Genomic DNA, 20,000 nt, shown 5'->3' on the forward strand with positions numbered 1-20,000 from the left:
CACACAGAGACAGACAGACAGACACACACACACACACATACACACACACACGTGCCAAAAAAAAGATTAAATGTAAATCTGACTCCACCCCCATGACTGTTCCATTCAGATGAAGATAGATTAGAGAAAGTAGAAGTTAGTCAGACCTGGACCAGGGCCACACCCTGAACCACAACACACTCTTCTACAGAGACTATATCATGTATAACATATAGAAACATGCTGCAGATTACATAAGAAGAATCATGTTGTGGAATAACAAGAGTTATCTTGTGAAGGAGTGATACTGAGGAGGAAGGGTTGATAATGAAGAGAGAGAGAGAGAGAGAGAGAGAGAGAGAGAGACAGTGAGTTTGTACCAAAGTTGAAGACGTGCGCGGTGGTGTGCACCAGCGTGAAGCAGAGGATGGCGTAGCCCACGATCTGATGCAGCAGGATGTTCTGGTCCAGAGGAAAGACCCGCACCACCCACGTGGCCCGCAGCCACGTCAGGAAGCGCCGCAGCATCAGAACCTGCACAGACAGAAACCCAGAAACTTCACCACAGAATACCTGTCACGTAAGAGGCAGACGTTTGCTGTAGACCACTAGCCTAGAAATCTAGACCACTAGCAGCAGCAAATGTAATCTGCAGCCAGGGTCGTCTAGCAACTCTCCGTTGGCTTGCGAGCTGGAAAAACCAAACTCTAGTCAGGCCAATCACATTGTGTATAGAGCCGGTGGGCGGAGCTTAAGGCTGCTGCTGCTGCTGGTGAACAGCAGTCTTCTGAAGACTTGGAGTTCAGCTTTTCTTTGAGAAAAGAACAAAGAACGGCTCTGAAGTCATTCTTAAAAAAGGAAGATGTGTTGGGAGTTTAAAGTTTAGTCTATCAGCTAGTGTTGCTCTGGTTGGTTGGAGAGGTATCCTATTGGTGCAGAGGGAATTTGAAAGACAACTGTTTATCCCGCCCCTCCGATTGAGCCCTGACCAATGGGGAGTTGCCAGACCCAACATCTGGATGTGGGGCTGGCTGGTCAGGCTAGTAAACCTCTTTCAATAATGTTCCCCCCTTTGAACAGTGTTTTTAAGCCATGTACCCCCTAACCAGTGAGAATAATGTTTGGTAGAACACATAAGTCTCTATAAAGAGGAAGAATACTAACCTGACTCCTCCAGATGGATCGCTTCGCATTTGCTCGGCATATCCATCTGGGAACTTTCCGTTGGAGAACTTTTGGGAAGGGGAGAAAATCCTGGTTATCTGATTGGATAAACCATCTGTCTATCACCACCTATGTTGGTGATAGACGGGGCCAAATCAACCAATCAGATCCATGAAGCGTATGAAAATACAACCACAAGCCAGGCTACCCCTGCTGCTGCTGCTGCAGGCAAAGCATAGCTCGTTAGCTCAGTAAGCAAGCAATATGTCGGTAAAGGAGATTTGTCGTTTATTTAACGAGAATTTAGGAATAAAAGGCCCCATTTCAGGTTCCCGGTCCATATTCCAACGGAAGGATCCAAGAGAAAAAAGCATTAGCGAGCGGCTAACAGAATTAGGGCTACCGCTGTCTGGAAATACTGCTTAGCTGATTGGATAAACCATCGTCTATCACCACCTAAACCCGCCTCAAAACCAACACTGATTGGTCGGTCGTTTGGCGAACGGCTCCAAATGTTCTCTATCTCAAGATGCCAGACTGGTCTGGGAGGAGAAAACTGGAGCTCGCCAGATCAGGACGCTCTCACCAGGCTAGAAGAATACAGCGATGTCAGAGATAGATTTACTTACTAAAATAGTAATAAATACTTTGAAAAAGACACAGTTGAAAGAAGGAAGGCAACACTAGGGCGACAAAAGTGACAAGAAATTCAAATGAGAGACAAATTTTGAAAAAAGAGACAAAAGCACACACTCACAGACACACACACACACTGAGACAGAGAGTTCCTCTGTTGTGAGGTCGTACCAGGATGAAGGTGCAGTTGAAGTTGAGGCACTGCCCGCAGCCCTTGGCGACCATGAACCAGCCGCCGCCGTGGCGATGCTGCAGCATGGCGCCGGTGAACAGCAGCACGGTGACCACGGCGTACAGGCAGAGGAAGAACAGCTTCCTGCTGTTGTTCTGCCAGTAGGCGCGCGTCAGGTACCGCGGCGCACGCCGTTTCTTCTGCTCCGCCGCCGGGGGCTTCAGCCAGTTAGCAGCGCTGATGAGACAGGAAAGAAGTAATTTATACATAAACACACAGAGGATGATATGTGATAAAAAGACAACAATACACACACACAGGGGCGTCGGACTGGGGGGAAGAGGGGGACTGAGTGCCCAGAGCCCTCATGTGAGGAGGGCCCAAAAAGATGCTAGAATGAATAACTGTGGATGTGGGGAGGGGCCCATAGAGAATGCCTTTCTACAGGGCACACACACACACACACACACACACACACACACCACACACACACACACAAAACACACACACACACACAGACACACACACACACACACACACAGACACACATACAGACACACAAACACACACACACACACACACAGACAGGATGATATGTGGTAAAAACACAACAATACACAGAATTACAAAGTAAAGTAATACATAAAGAAAAAATGCAGACAGGTTGAACAAAAGCCTGTTTAAAAAGCATCTGGAAACAGCAGAGCGTAAATGGAGAAGGAAGAGAGAGGCGTTGGAAGAAAAAGGGGCAAAAATTTCAAAAAAAGCTACAAAAATGTCGGAAGAGAAAAGCGACAATAACATAGACAAATAAAGCTGTTTAATCTCAGAGACTATGTGAGTCTTTTTGAAAAGGGAGTCCACAAAATCAGCAGAACGTAAAGGAAGGAGGAGTTTATTTTCCCATAAATTTACCAGAGATGCACCGAATCCAGATTTTTGGGGTTTGGGCGAATCCTGAACCCCCTGGTTGAGATGGTGCTGACTCCTCCTCCCATCCTCAGTCCATGAACCCAGTAAACACATGAATGAAGTAAACAGGGACTGTCCTTCCTTTTCCGTACCTGAAGTTGCTGCATTCTGGCTGCTGTCTGGAGATTCCTTCATGCACAACTCGTATTCTTTCAGATGTTTCGTACCAGATGTTGTAACAGCGGCCATGTTGTGTATAGTTTAGGGTCCTCGCCACCACCAGACCAATCAGCATTGAACAGACTGAACATGTAGCTGGACTTGAACGGCCTTCTTTTGACTGAAAGTTCTGCCAAACAACAACTTTTTCAGCTCACCAGATCCATGTCCACTTTCTCACAGCCTGCTGCATTGAACGCTCCACCTACGTAAACACCTTCATGTAAACAACGGCGCCGTCACTACGGCGACCAGCGTAGCGCGCCGACAACAAGCGTAGGGTTTGGTTCGGTGGGAACAAATTCTAAGGTTCAGCAGAAACCAGAACCCCGTCAAAAAGCCCAATATTCAGCCGAATCAGAAGCCCAGTCCTGGATTTGGTGCATCCCTAAAATTTACCACTTTAATCTCAGAGTATCTACGTATAAATATATATATATACAATTGTTTTGTGTGTTCTGGGACCTGATGGTGAGGTTCTCCATGACCTCGGGGAAGTTCTCCAGCTCGGCCTTGAGCTCCTCGAAGGTGATGGATCCGCTGTTGTCTTGGTCGGCCGACTCGAACAGCGCCAGCGTCAGGTCGTCCAGCTTCTCATCCGGCAGAGAGATGGCGCTCTCGCGCAGACAAGACTTCAGAACCGTCCGCAGCTCGTCCGGGTCGATGGAGCCGCTGCCTGACAGACGACAAATGATACTTCTTTTGAAGGGTCCGTTCAGTTTTCTTTCCAACCCTATTCTCCCATGTTTCTGCATCTAAGTCTCTAATGTGAACAACAATCTTTGAAATTGGTCCAGCAGCCACACCCAAATCCCCATCACCAAACCCACCAGACTCCATGTAAATAATCAGGACTTTTAGCGTGTATAGAGCCAGCATATCTCCACCAGACTCCATGTAAATAATCAGGACTTTTAGCGTGTATAGAGCCAGCATATCTCCACCAGACTCCATGTAAATAATCAGGACTTTTAGCGTGTATAGAGCCAGCATATCTCCACCAGACTCCATGTAAATAATCAGGACTTTTAGCGTGTATAGAGCCAGCATATCTCCACCTGACTCCATGTAAATAATCAGGACTTTTAGCGTGTATAGAGACAGAATATCTCCACCAGACTCCATGTAAATAATCAGGACTTTTAGCGTGTATAGAGACAGCATATCTCCACCAGACTCCATGTAAATAATCAGGACTTTTAGCGTGTATAGAGCCAGCATATTTCCACCAGACTCCATGTAAATAATCAGGACTTTTAGCGTGTATAGAGCCAGCATATCTCCACCAGACTCCATGTAAATAATCAGGACTTTTAGCATGTATAGAGCCAGCATATGTCCACCAGACTCCATGTAAATAATCAGGACTTTTAGCGTGTATAGAGCCAGCATATGTCCACCAGACTCCATGTAAATAATCAGGACTTTTAGCGTGTATAGAGCCAGCATATCTCCACCAGACTCCATGTAAATAATCAGGACTTTTAGCATGTATAGAGCCAGCATATCTCCACCAGACTCCATGTAAATAATCAGGACTTTTAGCGTGTATAGAGCCAGCATATCTCCACCAGACTCCATGGTAGTTTTATTTAGTTTCTGTCCACTTTGAATGAAGTGTGTTTTTTTACGATAAAAGTGGTGATTATCTACATGGAGTCTGGTGGGTTTAGTAAAAGCAGATTCACGGTAGTTTTTATGTTTAAAAAAAAAGATCTTACTCTTTAAGAGAAAGATTGACCTTCTTGGAAGTCCTTTCCATAATGTTGTCAGACACTTAGAATAATAATCTGAGTCTGTCAGTGGCAACAACAGAACACTACATATAATACAAGCTGGACAATTACTATTAACTTATATTGTAGCTTGTTTCTCCACTGCCTACTGCAGAGATCTCACTTGATACTGGACCAATGTCAAAGACATGGTTGTTCCCATGTGAATATTTAAAAAAAATATTTTGATAAAAACTCAAATTGAACTATGCTTTTGCCTGAAGTGTGTTAATCTAAAAGAGAAAGTAAATCCGGAGTGATGTGTGTTTCTGTGTGTCGGACTGACCGTCCACGTCGTAGACCTGGAACAGGAACTTGAGTTTATCCGTCTCACTGCCGTGGATCAGCAGGTCCAGAGCTTTCAGCAGCTCGTCCAGACTGATGGAGCCGCTGCCGTCCGAGTCGAACAGCGCAAAGAAACGCTCCGCAAAGAAAGACTGCACACAGAAAACACTTGTTATAAAACAACTGTTATACAACAACCGAAAGACTGCACATAGTCTATATCTACGATGTTCCACTTCCAGGATTGCTCCAGATTAGAGCTTGGATTGGGCCCAAAAAATCAAGCCCGACCCTACCTGAGCCCATGCACACTGTGTCTGAGCCAGATTTAAACCTGACAATGTTTTAATACGTGGGGCGTCATAACTGATGTTCTCAACTACAATTCAGAGTTGTTTAAACTACAGAAATGTGTTTAGAATTATCTTAATAAATACCTGTAATGCAACAAGGAAGAAGCATGTAAACTGCTGTTAGTTTATTCAGAATGGAATCGATCACAAATGGATCTAAATGAAGAAACGTAAAAAAAAAACTTGAAACCTATCTCCCTCAGCCAAATAGGGTGGGTATCAGATGAACGCAGCAACATAATCAAAGCCTTGGAACCAGATAGGAGACTTTCTGGTCTCGATCACCTAATTAATACTGTCCTCCACGGTCTGCATGACAACGCACTGGCCGACAACGCACCAGGTATAGGAGAGACCATATCTGGTGCTAAAGGACTGGTGAGATACCTGAGACTATCTGGTCTGGTTGGTATAGGAGAGACCATATCTGCTGCTAAAGGAGTGGTGAGATACCTGAGACTATCTGGTCTGGTTGGTATAGGAGAGACCATATCTGCTGCTAAAGGACTCCTGGTTGCACAAATATCAGAGACAGTGCTACAGATGGGGGAGACATGATTTAGCACAGTTTACCTCCCACTCAAGTCCTTGCAGGACATACACCCAGAGCTACGGGAGAAGCTGGTGAGGCATAGCTTTCACCCCACCCAATTAGGCTAATAAAGTCATGATTAAAAAAAACACAAATGCTTGATCAAGGGCCCGGCCCGAGGATAACGGTGGGAAATATTGCCGAGTCGGGTTGGGTCAAGTTCGGGCTCGGGCAGAGAATCAAACTCTACTCTGGATGTGCGTCCCCTTCCTCTGTCTCTGTGTCAGGGTTCTAACCTCCGGTGGATTTGTGAGGACTATGGTTAACTGCTCCTCAGATCTCTGCAGGGTAAATCCAGACAGCTAGCTAGACTATCTGTCCAATCGGAGTTTTCTGTTGCACGACTAAAACTACTTTTGAACGTACACACGTTCCACCAAAACAAGTTCCTTCCTGAGACTATTTAGCAGAGGCACCGTGGCTCTGTCCGGAGCTTAGCCCCGCCCACGATGATTGTGATTGGTTTAAAGAAATGCCAATAAACCAGAGCACGTTTTCCTCCCATTCAGGAATGCTGTGTGGACAGTGCTGTGGAGGAGGAAGGTCTGGCAAAGCTGTTAAAGTTGTAAAACAACCGAAAGAAAGACTGCAGAGAAAACGCACGTTATTCATTCATTTACTTAATAACAGATACAGAAAGAACATTAATAGAATATAATAGATGCCAAAAGCCTAAAAGACTCATCCACCGTTTGTGATGGAAAGATTTAATAAAAACAATTTCAAATACAGCTGATACGTTTCAAAATATAATAATTTTCCCATTCAAACAAAACAATCACAGGAAAAGATGAATGCATCTAAATAAAGCTGCATGCAGTTTTCTCACCTCTTTGACTTTGAGAGCCGTTTTAAACTCATCGATGTCGATCTCTTTGTCGTCCCCGGCGATGCTCTCAAACTGTTTGGTGACCCACTCCAGCCAGCGGGCGTCCTCGTCCACACTCATGCTGACTCTGCTGCTGGAAACACACAAATACAACAGGAACTAACCATCGTTTTCAATCAGTGTGCCCATGTGCTAGCCTGGATGCCAGCCGAACTTAGCCCCGCCCACAACATTTGAGGCCGGGAAGTTCGGTCTGGACTTGATCCGTTGTGGAGAAACTATGCTCCAACCAGAGCTGTTTGGACCAATCAAATTGTCAGGACGGGCTTTATACAATGTACAGATGATAAACAGTAATGTAATCAACCACGTCACCAAAGAGCGCTTGGGTTGAATTTGTTTACAACAAAGGTGGCTGCTGCCGGAGAATTGAGATGTGTAGCTTCCTCCATCGCGTCTGTTACAGAAGATATCGACAGCGCATTCATTTTAAAAGAGGAACAGAGAACCGCGATCACGTATGTATACACATTACTACACCCGTCTGCACGACACGGAAACTGCCGCCTCTGCCTTTGCTCTGTCTCCGGTGCTCTGATTGGTTGTAGGTCTATCAAATTGAGTGCAGAGGCATTTTCTTTCCTGGTTTGGTTGAAACACGCCCCATAATCTCAGCCCAATAGAGCAGCATCAGACTCATATTCTGACTAGAGTCTGAGTAGGACCACGTCAGGCTACCCATGTGTAGCAACAGCACCAATCGGCACACTGACTATTCATCATGATTATTCTTCTTCTTCCGCCACATTTTCGTCCTGCTACTAGTCATGCAGCGTTGCCAACACATGCACATAAAATACATCAAAACGTGTGTAATGATCAGGAATTGTGTTATATGACTTTTCTAAGAGATTCGCCTCGAGGTTTTCACGAAATTCCCCCAAAAACTGTGACATTTTTTCCATAGACTTTAATAGGAAATCGTCGGGAAATCGACTTAACATAGCTCAAAAGCACCCCTCTTTGGGGCCATACCGATCCGCCATACTTTAATGCAGAAAATTAATTAAAAGTTTAAACAGAAGACAAGACTTTGGACTTTATTGGGATGAGTAGACATTCTGACATCTAGCACGTTTTTTACGAAATCACACTTTATGTATCGTCCAGTTTCCAGATCGTTTCAGATTTTATACTGTGTGTGTATGGGGCCAGCCAGAGGGGAGGACAGAGTGGGGATCTGCTGCACGATCCTCTGACATTTTTCCAGACAAATTGCTCTCTCTCCCACAATTTTCACTCTTCATACATCATTTGAAGTCCAAATGTAGGGACATGTGTGCCGGTCGCAGACGTGGAACTATGCAATCCATCGGACTAAAACTTTTGTCTCTGTTCATACCAACGATAGAAACAAGGACAAGAAATATCTGGAAGGACACAGACGGTTCCCTGTTTGTTACCTGCTCTGTGTCGTATATTTTTGACACCACAAACATAAAAAACACATAAATTAGTTCACCAGACTCGTATCTCTCTGGTGATGATAATACTTTGCCGTTTGAACTCACAGTTTGTGTGTCCTGTCAAAGATACTGTCTCCGCCTCCGTCCTCTACTTCCTCACTGCGCAAATCACCATAGCAACAAGTACTGACACACACACACATACACAGAGACACACACACACACACACACACACACACACACACACACACACACACACACACACACAATCAACACAATCCTGAAGAACCGTCCCTTTAACGTCCTTCATTCCTTATTTCATTTGTCCTGAAATATTTCATTAGTCTTATGAATAATTAGGTGATTGTGCTCCCTTCATGAACAGCTGAAGTCCTGCAGACGTCCCGCTGTGTTCCTGCACACGGACCACTATTCACAGGCTGCAGCAACATTTAGGATGTTGCCATGGAGACGATGTCAGACGCAGAGAAACAACAGAACAACACAGTGTCCCCGTCCCGTGATGAACACAGATCATTCCAGCTTCTTTATGTTTATATTTTATTAAATATTCTACAGGTATGAGTAATGAACCCTGAAAACACACACACACACACACACAGAAACACACACACACAAACACACACACAAACATCGGATAAAGCCAGGTTCCAATTTCTGGTTTACTTTTACTTTTACATATTAGAGTCAAAGAATCTTTTTTTCGCTCCATAAATTAGAAAATACTAACGCTAACTTTCAGTGAATTTAGGAGAAAGACACACAGGGCCCTATTCTAACGATCTGAGCGCACGGCATGAAGCGCCTGGTGCAGGTGTGTTTAGGGCGTGTCCAAATCCACTTTTGCTAGTTTGACGGCAGAAAAAAAGGGTCTGTGTGCCAGGTGCCTGGTTCTAAAGGGTTGTTCTTAGTGTCTTCATTAATCAGAGGTGTGTTTTGGTCGTAACATGCAGTCAACCAATCAGAGATCATCTCCCCTTCATCAACCAATCAGAGATCATCTCCCATTCATCAACCAATCAGAGATCATCTCCCATTCCCTTTAAAAGCCAGGCGCGTTTGGACCTTGGAGCATTGCTGTTATGGTGGAGGATTTGCACCCTAATATTTTTATTTGTAATCTTCTGCATGTGTGTGCTGCTGTGTGTCCCTGTGTGTGTAACAAGCATAGTGTGTGTGTGTGTGTGTGTGCGTCCCTGTGTGTGTAACAAGCATAGTGTGCGTGCGCTGTGCACGAGCCTAGGAGCATTTTACTAATGCTCTGTTAAAATAACAATGAAATGCTGCGTTATTGACTTTAGACCAGGTTTTTGTTGGTCAATGGCGCCATCACTTCCCGCTGCCTCAAGATAGCAATACTCCCAGAATGCACCTGAACACACCTCCCTGTAAGACCAGCACACCCAGAATGCACCTGAACACACCTTCCTGTAAGACCAGCACGCCCAGAATGCACCTGAACACACCTCCCTGTAAGACCAGCACGCCCAGAATGCACATGAACACACCTTCCTGTAAGACCAGCACGCCCAGAATGCACCTGAACACACCTCCCTGTAAGACCAGCACGCCCAGAATGCACATGAACACACCTTCCTGTAAGACCAGCACGCCCAGAATGCACATGAACACACCTTCCTGTAAGACCAGCACGCCCATGGACCCCAGATGGACACACAGACACACACACAGACACGCATGGCACCCACACACACGCACACGCACACGCACACACACACACACACACACACACACACACACAATGAAACATTTTCTTGAGGAACGACAGCTACTATGTAATATGTGCACCTAAATCTTCTACAAAGCTGGGGAAACACTGCCAGAGATACTAAGTCATTCAGCATGAAAATATTATTAAAAATGACTCAAGAAATCTGAGACTAAAACAACCGATTAGTCGACTGATGGACTCAGAGGAGACATCACTACAGCAACCTAAATATTAGGCTTTTTTGCTATAAAAATGACCTAAACAATTCAAATAGTTGCAGATTAATTTAGTTTTGCATTATTTCATAACTTGACAACCTGCTGAAAACCTGAGAGTAAAGACAGTGGAGGAGAGTTTTACCTGCTGCGTCCTCGGCTGTTTGTCTCTGTGTGTTTGATGTTTCTGTTTCTTCGTCTCTGTCTCCTCCTCTTCTTCAGAGCTGCTGTCTGTGTCAGCTGCAGCTGACTGCATCTCTGTGGACACACCACACATCAGAATACACACACACACACACACACACACACACACACACATTTATGAGCATCTGTGTGGACACACCGGGACACTGCAGCACGGAGGAAGAAGAGGAGCAACACATGAGAATATTATGGGATAATTAAAGCTTGGATAACCAAAAAAGCGGCAAAAAAGCAACTAAAAAGTGTCTAAAAAGCACCAAAAGGCTGTCAACAAAAACGTCAAAAAGCATCAGCACCAATATAAGAGCCAAAAACCATCAACAAATACATCAAAATGTCAAAAAGCATCTAAAGTGTTCCAAAAAAAGCCAAAAAAACACCCAAAAGCATCAACAAACCCATCAGAAAGCGCCAAAAAAGCATTAAAAGACGACCAATAACTGTCAATTAAATGTTCAACAAAACATGCCAAAAAACAGCGCTATGTCTCGTCTCGGAACCGACCACATGTTCACTCGGCCACAACCGTGGGAGAGAGAGTTTACTTCCCTTCTTTAGAAGCCACACCTGCAAACTTTGAGGAAGGATTTTGGATCCAAAAGAATTAGCAGAACTTGTGCACGCGTACACACACACACACACACACACACACACACACACACACACACACACACACACACAGAGACCTACATACACACACACACCCAAAAACCAATGGCAGTAACCATTCCTTGTACCTGTGAAGACCCTAGTCGTGGGTACGTGTGTACGTCCATGTTCCTCTGGCCAGTCTGGGTGAAAGAAACCCAATTTGCTGATCTACAAAACTTTACCAAAGGGTCACATGACCCGAGGAAACCACGAGGGCTGATGACACAGAGCGCTGCCTGTCAGCGGTGTCATGACCTTTGACCCCTCTAGTTACTGACTGACTCTGAAAACACGAGAGACACCAGACGATACGTTCAAGAGTAATTGTAAATCTTACAATGTCACAGAATTATACTTCGTAACACAGCTTTGTTTCTGTCACACGGCATAATTTTGTCATCGATTAAATGCAACACAGTAATACGCTGGATGTCCCGTCCCCTTCCTCTGTCTCTGTGTTGGCGTTCTAACCTCCGGTGGATTTGTGAGGACTATGGTTAACTGCTCCTCAGGTCTCTGCAGGGTAAATCCAGACAGCTAGCTAGACTATCTGTCCAATCGGAGTTTTCTGTTGCACGACTAAAACTACTTTTGAACGTCCGCATTTTCCACCAAAACCAGTTCCTTCCTGAAACTATTTAGCAGAGGCACCGTGGCTCCATCCGGAGCTTAGCCCCGCCCACAATGATTGTGATTGGTTTAAAGAAATGCTAATAAACCAGAGCACGTTTTACCAGTGTGTGTGTATGTGTGTGTGTGTACAGAACTTACAACATGAACCCACCCTCTCTCCCCCCTGAACACCCCCACATTTTCAATGTTTTTTGCCTTTTTTTACGTTTTGAAGATGGTTTCTGTCAGTGTGTGTTTTCAGTCTGCAGAAGAAAGGAGCCTTTAATAAAAGTGAATGAACACAGAAACTCTCCATACATGATCTCATCTTTATTAATCCTTCAAAAGGCCGATAAAAAAAACACCGTTAAACGGACCTAAACCGTAACAAGACACGCAGTAGAAAACTCTCGTAGTACAAGCTGGAACAGAGATTACCAAAGGTGTTCCTTCACGTGGAATGCTTTTTTTTTTTTTATGAAATTGGTATAGAAAAAGTATTGAACCTCCTAACTATGAGTCCCTTCTGCCTGAGAAGAAGGTAAACAGAGCTGCCATCTGAAATAACTGCAGCGCATTAACACAGAACTCTAAATCATTTCACATTTCAAAAATAGATTATTAAAACAGCTGCTGGGCAGAATATCAGGAAAACGTTACACTTTACAACACATTCTGACATTAAATATTAAATAAGATCATTTACATTTGTAGAAAATGTTCCTCAGTAAATACACCTTCCTCTCTGACAGGGAAGGCTTTATTCATATTATTATTATTATTATTATTATTATATGTTCAGTTTTTACCCACACTGTGTGGGTGTGTGTGTGTGTATCTGTGTGTGTGTGTGTGTGTGTGATATGTCTGTGTGTGTGTGTGTGTATGTATATCTGTGTGTGTGTGTGTATATCTCTTTGTGTGTGATATGTCTGTGTGTGTGTGTGTGTGTGTGTGTGTGTGTGTGTGTGTGTGTGTGTGTGTGTGTGTGTGTGTGTGTGTGTGTGTGTGTGAGTGTGTGTGTTACCGACACATCCACATGCTAGCTGTTGATCTGCCAACACAACTCGGACAGAAAGTCACTTTTTCAGTCAAGATGTTTGGGATTGTGGATTAATGTGTGGATCATGTCCTGGATGAATGGATGAACGGATGAATGGATGAACGGATGAATGAATGAATGGATGAATGGATGAGTTGTATTAGTTGTTTGGTCTCTAACATGTGGATCAGTGTTTCCCGTCCTCAGAGTTTGGGTCCTGAAGGTATGAAGAACTTCTCATGATCTTTGTTTCAGTTTCTGACACACAGCGCGTCTGGTGTCACCTTCTCTCTGTGGGCGTGTCCTGTGTCTGAGATGGAGAGTCATGTGACCTCGAGTTCTGTGGGTGAGTCATGTGACGTTGAGTGCTGATGGAAGCTCCTGGTCCTGTTCCTCCATGATGGCCTGCAGAGCCTCCAGTCCCTCCACCGACACCGTCAGACTGCCGATGACCTCGCTGCTGTCCTCCACGTCCAACACTGGAGCGCACACACACACACACACACACACACGCACACACACACACACACGCACACACACACACACACGCACACACACACGCACAGACATATCACACACACACACACACACACGTAACAATCTTGTAAAGAAACTGGGATTTTCAATAATTAAAAAACATGAAACCTTGTGTCTCTGTTAACGAACTGCGTGTGTGTGTGTGTCCGTGTGTGTGTGTGTCTGTCTGTGTGTGTGTGTGTGCGCGCCTGTGTGTGTCTGTGTGTCTGTCTGTCTGTCTGTCTGTCTGTCTGTCTGTCTGTCTGTGTGTGTGTGTGTGTGTGTGTGTGTGTGTGTGTGTGTGTGTGTGTGTGTGTGTGTGTGTGTGTGTGTGTGTGTGTGAGTGTTGTGCAGGAGGAAGACTTGTTGTGTTGTTGTCGAGGGAGAACATGGCCCAGCTGGTGTTGTTGATTGTGTAGCTGTTGTGTTTTTGTCGAGCTTGCGTTAGATTTGTTATTCAGCGTGAAAGCAGAAGGTTGTTTCTGAGTAAACACAACAAATCTCAGCTGGAGTCTCTCTGCTGTTGTTGATTTAATCTGTCAACAACATCGATCCACCTGCTACTGGATTCTCTCTGCTAATCACTCGGCTGGGTGTGTGTCTGTGTGTGTGTCTCTGTGCCTGTGTGTGTGTGTGTGTCTCTGTGCCTGTGTGTGTGTGTGTGTGTGTGTGTGTGTGTGTGTGTGTGTGTGTGTCTGTGCCTGTGTGTGTGTGTGTCTCTGTGCCTGTGTGTGTGTGTGTGTGCCTGTGCTTGCGTGTCTCTGTGTGTGTGTGTGTCTCTGTGCCTGTGTGTGTGTGTGTGCGTGTGTGTGTCTCTTGCTTGCGTGTCTCTGTGTGTGTGTGTGTGTCTGTGTGTTGTGTGTGTGTGTATCTGTGGGTCTGTGTGTGTGTGTGTGTGTATGTGTCTGAATGTATGTGTGTGTGTGTGTCTGTCTATCTCTCTGTGTGTGTGTCTGAATGTGTGCATGTGTGTGTGTCTGTGTGTGCGTGTGTGTGTGTCTGAACATGTGTGTGTGTGTGTGTGTGTGTGTGTGTCTGAGCGTGTGTGTGTGTGTGTGTGTGTGTGTGTGTGTGTGTGTGTGTGTGTGTGTGTGTGTGTGAATTCTGTGTGTGTGTGTGTGTGTGTGTCTGGTGTGTGTGTACAGACCATCCAGGCTGGTCTCCGTCAGGTCTCGTTGTCTCTCCAGGATTTCGGGGATCCTGAGGAAAGCCACGCCCACATCCTCACACTCCCTCTCCTGCTCCTCTTCCTCTGGTGGCTCACTCACCACCGTGAACCGAATTCTGGCAAAAAACAAACAATATATATATATATATATATTATCATTATTAAATGGATGTGACAAAGCGGGTTAGTTTGTGTTACTATGTGACTTTGGTGTTTTAAAGCGAGAGAATCTAACTGATGCAGGCAGGTGTTCTAACAGGTAAAATGTCTGTCTTTGTCAAAGGAGTCTGGTGGTTGCAAAGAGAGCATACAGATTAAACTATCTATTTATAATTTAGTTACACACACACACACACACACACACACACACACACACACACACACACACACACACACACACACACACACACACACACACACACACACACACATACATTATTTAGCTACAAAGCTAACAAACCAACTAAGCAAACTAGCGAGCGGTAGAACAGCAACGTGTTTTGTTTTTATCAAACTGTCTCAACTTCTAAACACACAAGAGAAAATGATAATTATCTGCCTCTTTAAAGACTTGCTTAGTGTATGTACAGTAGTAATATATAGTATATATATGACATAACGTAATCTGAGGTTATTTCTCCCCCCACCTCTCCATCTGAGGGCTTCGTCCCTGCAGGACGCTCCTCAGCAGCTGCCGCCGCGCCGCGTTGGACTCGGCGTCCACAGGAACGACTGCAGGACAACAAACAGGTCACATGTTAAACACACAGGACAACAAACAGGTCACATGTTAAACACAGGACAACAAACAGGTCACATGTTAAACACACAGGACAACAAACAGGTCACATGTTAAACACACAGGACAACAAACAGGTCACATATTAAACACACAGGACAACAAACAGGTCACACGTTAAACACACAGGACAACAAACAGGTCACACGTTAAACACACAGGACAACAAACAGGTCACACGTTAAACACACAGGACAACAAACAGGTCACACGTTAAACACACAGGACAACAAACAGGTCACACGTTAAACACACAGGACAACAAACAGGTCACACGTTAGAAACACAGGACAACAAACAGGTCACACGTTAGAAACACAGGACAACAAACAGGTCACATGTTAAAAACACAGGACAACAAACAGGTCACATGTTAAAAACACAGGACAACAAACAGGTCACATGTTAAAAACACAGGTAAACAAACAGGTCACACGTTAAACACACAGGACAACAAACAGGTCACACGTTAAACACACAGGACAACAAACAGGTCACATGTTAAACACAGGACAACAAACAGGTCACATGTTAAACACACAGGACAACAAACAGGTCACATGTTAAACACACAGGACAACAAACAGGTCACATGTTAAACACAGGACAACAAACAGGTCACATGTTTTAAACACAGGACAACAAACAGGTCACACGTTAAACACAGGACAACAAACAGGTCACACGTTAAACACACAGGACAACAAACAGGTCACACGTTAAAACACAGGACAACAAACAGGTCACATGTTAAACACACAGGACAACAAACAGGTCACACGTTAAACACACAGGACAACAAACAGGTCACACGTTAAACACACAGGACAACAAACAGGTCACACGTTAAAACACAGGACAACAAACAGGTCACATGTTAAAACACACGGACAACAAACAGGTCACATGTTAAAAACACAGGACAACAAACAGGTCACCACGTTAAACACACAGGACAACAAACAGGTCACCGTTAAAACACAGGACAACAAACAGGTCACACGTTAAACACAGGACAACAAACAGGTCACATGTTAAACACAGAACAAACCGTTAACACACAACAACAAACAGGTCACATGTTAAACACACAGGACAACAAACAGGTCACATGTTAAACACAGGACAACAAACAGGTCACATGTTAAACACAGGACAACAAACAGGTCACATGTTAAACACACAGGACAACAAACAGGTCATGTTAAACACACAGGACAACAAACAGGTCACACGTTAAAACACAGGACAACAAACAGGTCACACGTTAAACACACAGGACAACAAACAGTCACTGTAAACAATCAGTTAAACAAACCGTTAAAACACACAAACGGTACACGTAAACCACATACAGTAAAACAAAAAAGTTAAACACACCTCCCGTTAAACACACAACACAAACGGTCACCGTTAAACACAGGACAACAAACAGGTCACCGTTAAACACAGGCAACAAACAGGTACCGTTACACATAATAGTTAAATGTTAAAAAAATGTTACCAAAAGTATTAACACACAACAACAGGTAGTTAAACACCACAAACTCACATTAAAACAAACAAAAGAAAAAACAACAGTTACACAAGAAACACACACATGTTAAAACACAGGACACACAGGTCACATGTTAAACACACAGGACAACAAACAGTCACATGTTACACACAGGCCAAACCACGTTAAAAACACAGGAAACAAACAACATGTTAAAACACAGCACAACGTCACAGTTAAAAACACAGGACACAAACAGTCACATGTTAAACACAAGGACACAAACGGTCACAGTTAAAACAAAACAAAGGACATGTTAAAAACACAGACAACAAACAGGTCATTAAACACACACGTACATGTTAAAAACACAGAAACAAACAGGCACAGTTAAACACACAAACAAACAGTACATGTTAAACCACAACAACAGGTCACATGTTAAACACACAGGACAACAAACAGGTCACATGTTAAACACACAGGACAACAACAGGTCACATGTTAAACACGGCAACAAACACATGTTAAACACACCGTACATGTTAAACACACACTATGTTAAAACACAGGACAACAAACAGGTCACATGTTAAACACACAGGACAACAAACAGGTCACATGTTAAACACACAGGACAACAAACAGGTCACATGTTAAACACACAGGACAACAAACAGGTCACATGTTAAAACACAGGACAACAAACAGGTCACATGTTAAACACACAGGACAACAAACAGGTCACATGTTAAAAACACAGGACAACAAACAGGTCACATACAACGTACAAATATGTAAAGGTGTTCCGTCTTTACACAGAACAAACAGGACGTAAACACAAAACAGAAAATTTAGAGTCATGTAAAACACAAGACAACAAACAGGTCACATGTTAAACACACAGGACAACAAACAGGTCACATGTTAAACACAGGACAACAAACAGGTCACATGTTAAACACACAGGACAACAAACAGGTCACATGTTAAACACACAGGACAACAAACAGGTCACATGTTAAACACACAGGACAACAAACAGGTCACATGTTAAACACAGGACAACAAACAGGTCACATGTTAAAACACACAGGACAACAAACAGGTCACATGTTAAACACACAGGACAACAAACAGGTCACACGTTAAACACACAGGACAACAAACAGGTCACACGTTAAACACACAGGACAACAAACAGGTCACATGTTAAACACACAGGACAACAAACAGGTCACATGTTAAACACACAGGACAACAAACAGGTCACATGTTAAACACACAGGACAACAAACAGGTCACACGTTAAACACACAGGACAACAAACAGGTCACATGTTAAACACACAGGACAACAAACAGGTCACATATTAACACAGGAAACAAACAGTACATTTAACACACAGGACAACAAACGTCATGTAAACACACAGACAACAAACAGGTCACGTTAAAAACACAGGACAACAAACAGTCACATGTTAAACACACAGGACAACAAACAGGTCACATGTTAAAAACACAGGACAACAAACAGGTCACATGTTAAACACACAGGACAACAAACAGGTCACATGTTAAAACACAGCAACAACCACTTACACAGGACAACAAACAGGTCACATGTTAAAACACAGGACAACAAACAGGTCACATGTTAAAAACACAGGACAACAAACAGGTCACATGTTAAACACACAGGACAACAAACAGGTCACATGTTAAACACACAGGACAACAAACAGGTCACATGTTAAAAACACAGGACAACAAACAGGTCACATGTTAAACACACAGGACAACAAACAGGTCACATGTTAAACACACAGGACAACAAACAGGTCACATGTTAAAACACAGGACAACAAACAGGTCACATGTTAAACACACAGGACAACAAACAGGTCACATGTTAAACACACAGGACAACAAACATTGTACAAGTCACATGTTAAAACACAACAAAATGTTAAACACACAAAACATGTTAAAAACAACAAACAGGTACATGTTAACACACCACAAGTACGTTCACAATCTTTACACACATGTTCACCCCAGTACATGTTAAAACACAGCACAAACATCCATGTTAAACAACACAACGTCACATGTTAAACACAGAAACAAACAGGTACATGTTAAACACAGGACAACAAACAGGTACATGTTAAAACAAGAAACAAACAGCAACACGTTAAACACAGACAACAAACAGGTCACATGTTAAAACACAGGACAACAAACAGGTCACATGTTAAAAACACAGGACAACAAACAGGTCACATGTTAACACACCAACACAGTCACATGTTAAACACACAGGACAACAAACAGGTCACATGTTAAACACAGGACAACAAACAGGTCACATGTTAAACACACAGGACAACAAACAGGTCACATGTTAAACACACAGGACAACAAACAGGTCACATGTTAAACACACAGGACAACAAACAGGTCACATGTTAAACACACAGGACAACAAACAGGTCACATGTTAAACACACAGGACAACAAACAGGTCACATGTTAAACACACAGGACAACAAACAGGTCACACGTTAAACACACAGGACAACAAACAGGTCACATGTTAAAAACACAGGACAACAAACAGGTCACATGCTAAACACACAGGACAACAAACAGGTCACATGTTAAACACACAGGACAACAAACAGGTCACATGTTAAACACACAGGACAACAAACAGGTCACATGTTAAACACACAGGACAACAAACAGGTCACACGTTAAAAACATGCCACGCTGGAGGCCCAGTCTCTCCAGGACAAACACATAACACTCAGACCTAACCCTCGTCTTGTCTCCCCGTCGACCATGATGACACTGTGTGTTTTTCTGGGTCGAAATTTCAACATTTTGACGTTCTGTTTCTACACTTTTATAGACGTTTTTGTCACTTTTATTCCAAGTTTTTTGTCGCTTTTTTTTTTTCAATTTTTTGGGGTCACTTTTTTGTAGCTTTTCCCAACATTTGTCACTTTTTTCAACGTTCTTTTGTCATAGCTCTGATATAGAAAGATTTTGTCAACAACAGGACAAAGGCAGGGTTAAAAAATGGCTGCTGTGGTTTCAGAAAGAAGGAACATTTCAAAAAAGGACATTTAATCCAGGCCTGCAACTCATGA

General features: G+C 43.6%; 2 protein-coding genes across 2 annotated transcripts in view; both read right to left on the bottom strand.

Moving 5' to 3' along the window:
- The window catches only part of nox5 (NADPH oxidase, EF-hand calcium binding domain 5), a 70,409-nt gene extending 63,370 nt beyond the window's left edge, over positions 1-7,039 (bottom strand). The window contains exons 1-5 of the mRNA XM_039809167.1: positions 6,917-7,039; positions 5,144-5,294; positions 3,548-3,758; positions 1,951-2,188; positions 360-513 (exon numbers count right to left, since the gene is read on the bottom strand). Coding sequence (XP_039665101.1) covers positions 360-513; positions 1,951-2,188; positions 3,548-3,758; positions 5,144-5,294; positions 6,917-7,036 — 874 coding nt within the window. The 5' untranslated portion in view covers positions 7,037-7,039. The remainder of the gene's footprint in view (positions 1-359; positions 514-1,950; positions 2,189-3,547; positions 3,759-5,143; positions 5,295-6,916) is intronic.
- Positions 7,040-12,748: 5,709 nt separating this feature from the next.
- Positions 12,749-20,000, bottom strand: part of rpgrip1l (RPGRIP1 like) — a 39,635-nt gene continuing 32,383 nt past the window's right edge. Inside the window, exons 24-26 of the mRNA XM_039809879.1 lie at positions 15,191-15,275; positions 14,523-14,659; positions 12,749-13,338 (exon numbers count right to left, since the gene is read on the bottom strand). Coding sequence (XP_039665813.1) covers positions 13,211-13,338; positions 14,523-14,659; positions 15,191-15,275 — 350 coding nt within the window. The 3' untranslated portion in view covers positions 12,749-13,210. The remainder of the gene's footprint in view (positions 13,339-14,522; positions 14,660-15,190; positions 15,276-20,000) is intronic.

The sequence above is a fragment of the Perca fluviatilis genome, chromosome 8 (assembly GCF_010015445.1).
Source record: "Perca fluviatilis chromosome 8, GENO_Pfluv_1.0, whole genome shotgun sequence".
NCBI lineage: Eukaryota > Metazoa > Chordata > Actinopteri > Perciformes > Percidae > Perca > Perca fluviatilis.